At 37.8% G+C, this 3,209-nt stretch overlaps 1 protein-coding gene across 1 annotated transcript; it reads left to right on the top strand.

Annotated features, from left to right (window-relative positions):
• The first annotated feature begins 1,731 nt into the window (after positions 1-1,731).
• On the top strand, positions 1,732-2,960 carry LOC126761253 (trypsin alpha-3-like). The gene has a single exon (XM_050477253.1). It carries the CDS (start codon positions 1,962-1,964, stop codon positions 2,742-2,744), a length of 783 nt encoding a protein of 260 aa, XP_050333210.1. The 5' UTR covers positions 1,732-1,961; the 3' UTR covers positions 2,745-2,960.
• The last annotated feature ends 249 nt before the right edge of the window (positions 2,961-3,209 follow it).

Genomic DNA, 3,209 nt, shown 5'->3' with positions numbered 1-3,209 from the left:
ATAGCGATTCACGTTAAATGTCTTCAATTAACTCGATATTCGATTTTGGTTCAGAATTTGGCGAAAAACTCACGAAGAATCAATGCAGTTTGCGAAGGTGCATTATAGTGGTGCAAAACCGAGAGTTGTCAACCCTTAATGCCGGACCCTTTTCACGAAAAGCTTCACGCAAATGACGCATAACACTCAAATAGTAGTCCTTGTTGACAGCTTGGCCGGTCGGAAGGAATTCGGAGTGCACCACAACTCGACATTCGAAGAAAACTGTCAACATAACCTTGATTTTTGAACTTCTTTGACGTGTTTTTTTAGGTTTCGGATCACTTTTGCCACGATATTTGGCCGACTGATCACCTGTTTCTGGGCCGTAAGCATGAATCCGAGACTCATCGCCAGCAATGAAGTGTTCTGAAATCCTGGTAGTCGGAAAGCATTGTTTCCCAGACGTTAACGCGATGCGGTTTTTCGAAAAAAAAACTTAGTGATTTTGGAACCAATCATGCTTGTAATTTTCTTATCATCATTCATCATTCCAACGATGCCAGTAAGATCTCTGACTTTAAATTGTCGATTCTCAAACTCCAATTCCTTTATTTTATTGACATATTGATCTTCAGTTGATGTTGATGGCCGACCTGGACGTGGTTCGTCGTCAACGCATTTTCAACCCTCTTTCAATAAGTAAATATGGCTGTAACCTCGGCCTTGACGACGCAGACGCAATAGTCAGGAATAAGTATAATAAAGTGTCATAGCTAAAGACTAAATTAAGATATAAAAACGTTATTTGGCTTAATCTTCTAAACTACTAAAGCTACAACAACAAAATTATCTGAGCACATATATTATAAGAACTCCAACTGACAATGTGAAAATGGATGAAATCGGATGATGACCCCGCCGGTTAAAAACTACTAAAAGCGGGATAAATCAATAATTAAATACGCCAGAGATGTTAAAAGTTACTTCCAAGATAGTCTAAGAAGGTTTTATGGGAGCCAGTGTGAAAATTGGACGATCTGCATGGCTCCGTCGACTTTTTGGTGAAATTACATATTTTGGCAGTCATATATATTATGTATGTATATTAGGGTGTTTTTTTGTTTGAACTATTATTTTTCTCAGTCCCTTCACGAAATTTCCTTGGAAATACCCTAAAAAACATTCCCTGAAAATTTTAGCCCTTAATATTAACATTAAGAACTGGACGAGGGCAAGTAAAAATTTTCCATAGAAAATACACTACAGTCGTGATTTTTTATCTTTAAATTCCTACAGATCAGAGGTATTTTATGGCATCACTTTGACTTTAGACGCATATTTCTCAGAATTGTTCACTCTACAAAAGTGCCCAGTGCAACAAAGTCGTAACTCACACCGGCGAGGTAGTACGGGGCTTTAAACCTGATTTTTCCATGAAATTCGCATTTTTTTGTATATATCTTGTAAATGACAAGAGCTATGGAAAAAATTTATATGACAAATTTGTAGGAAACTTTTGCTATAAAAAAGGTCACCCTAATGTACTTTTTACTCTCGTTGCTGACATTATTTATATGCCAACAATTATGAGGAAATGGCGTGCAGTTATTGATTAAAAGCAAATAAGAGCATTTCATCTGTTTTGCTAAAATTCCTCTTTCTTTGTTAAGCAATCTTACTTTTAATAAAATGAGTATCCAATTTCCAATTAAAATGAGTATAAACAATCTTTCCATGCATATGGATAAATAATATTATATCATATATTCAAATATTGCTTAGCACTACTAAGAATTTGATATGAGTATCGAAAAATTAGTCTATATAAGTCTTTGTAAATTTCGCACGAATACTAAAAATCTGAGCTAAAACACAGCGATAAACTCACAAATGCGAAACGCCGATTTCGATAAACTCCACAGGTGTATAAAAGCACTACGCGCCCACGGGAACGCATTCAGTTGTGCCAGTGACTTACTATGTGTCAATTTAGTGGACAATTAGTTATGCAATTAATATTATGTTTGGCATTTGGCCATATTTATGGCCAACAAATGTTCGAGCGTATTGTTGGCGGGAGTTCGGTGATGCAAAAAAAATATCCATATTATGTGCGTCTGCACTATCGGGGAGAGTTCAATTGCGGCGGTTCGTTGGTGCGGAATAATGCTGTACTCACGGCAGCACACTGTGTGAAGGACCCCAGTGGGAAGGACCTCAGTGTGGAGGCACTGAGCGTACACGCGGACACCATAAATTTGGGCGACACTGGAGTGGTGAGAACGATCAAGTACGCGCTGGTTCCAGAAGTATACGATGCGAAGACACTAAATTATGATGTAGCGGTGTTGATACTCTCCTCTGCCATACCGAGTGCAAGTTTATCGGTGATACCATTGGATAAGAGCGCGGTCGCTGCCGGTACGAGGTGCCTAGTTATTGGTCATGGGGACACCGAAGAAAAGACGCCGGTCTTCTCACGACAATTACAAGAGATCCAAGTACCTGTCGTGAGTCGGGCAGTTTGTCAGCGCGAATATTACGGTATCCGCGTTATTACACAATATATGATGTGCGCTTCGGAACCGGGCAAAAAGGATTCGTGTACGGGTGATTCTGGCGGTCCGATGATATGCAATGGTAAACAGGCTGGCATTGTTTCGTGGGGTGAGGGTTGTGGGCGTGTCGAATATCCGGGCGTTTACACAGATATAAGCAAGGTGTATGGTTTCATTGAAAACACACTTAAAATGTATCCGTAAGTAGGAAGTGGAACTGAATTGTATGTTTTTGCAATAAGTACTGTTATCTTTGCTTGACTTAATGCCATTACGATTAAAGATATTGTAATTATTTAAATGCAGTAATTATTAAAAATAAATTAAATTTCAATTAATTGTAACTTAATTATAAACAACATTTGTTAATAAACGTTATAGTCACTTTTTACATACATACATATGTATGTATGTATCTTTTATATTTTATATGTATATAAAAATGAATCGCAAAATGTGTTGCCAAACGCATAACTCAACAACGCCCGGACCAATTTGGCCAATTCTTTTTTCTAAATGTTCGTTCTGGTTCAAAGATGGTTTCTACGGGAAGAAAAATTCGAATAATTGCTGGAAACCCCCTAAAAACAGCCCTTTTTTCCATACAAACGAATGAATGTTGGTTTATTAGTTACGCTAAGAGAACGACTCAACCAATCTTGATGAAAT

This window comes from Bactrocera neohumeralis, chromosome 6, assembly GCF_024586455.1.
Source record: "Bactrocera neohumeralis isolate Rockhampton chromosome 6, APGP_CSIRO_Bneo_wtdbg2-racon-allhic-juicebox.fasta_v2, whole genome shotgun sequence".
Lineage (NCBI taxonomy): Eukaryota > Metazoa > Arthropoda > Insecta > Diptera > Tephritidae > Bactrocera > Bactrocera neohumeralis.
This window is presented reverse-complemented; position numbering and strand designations above follow the sequence as displayed.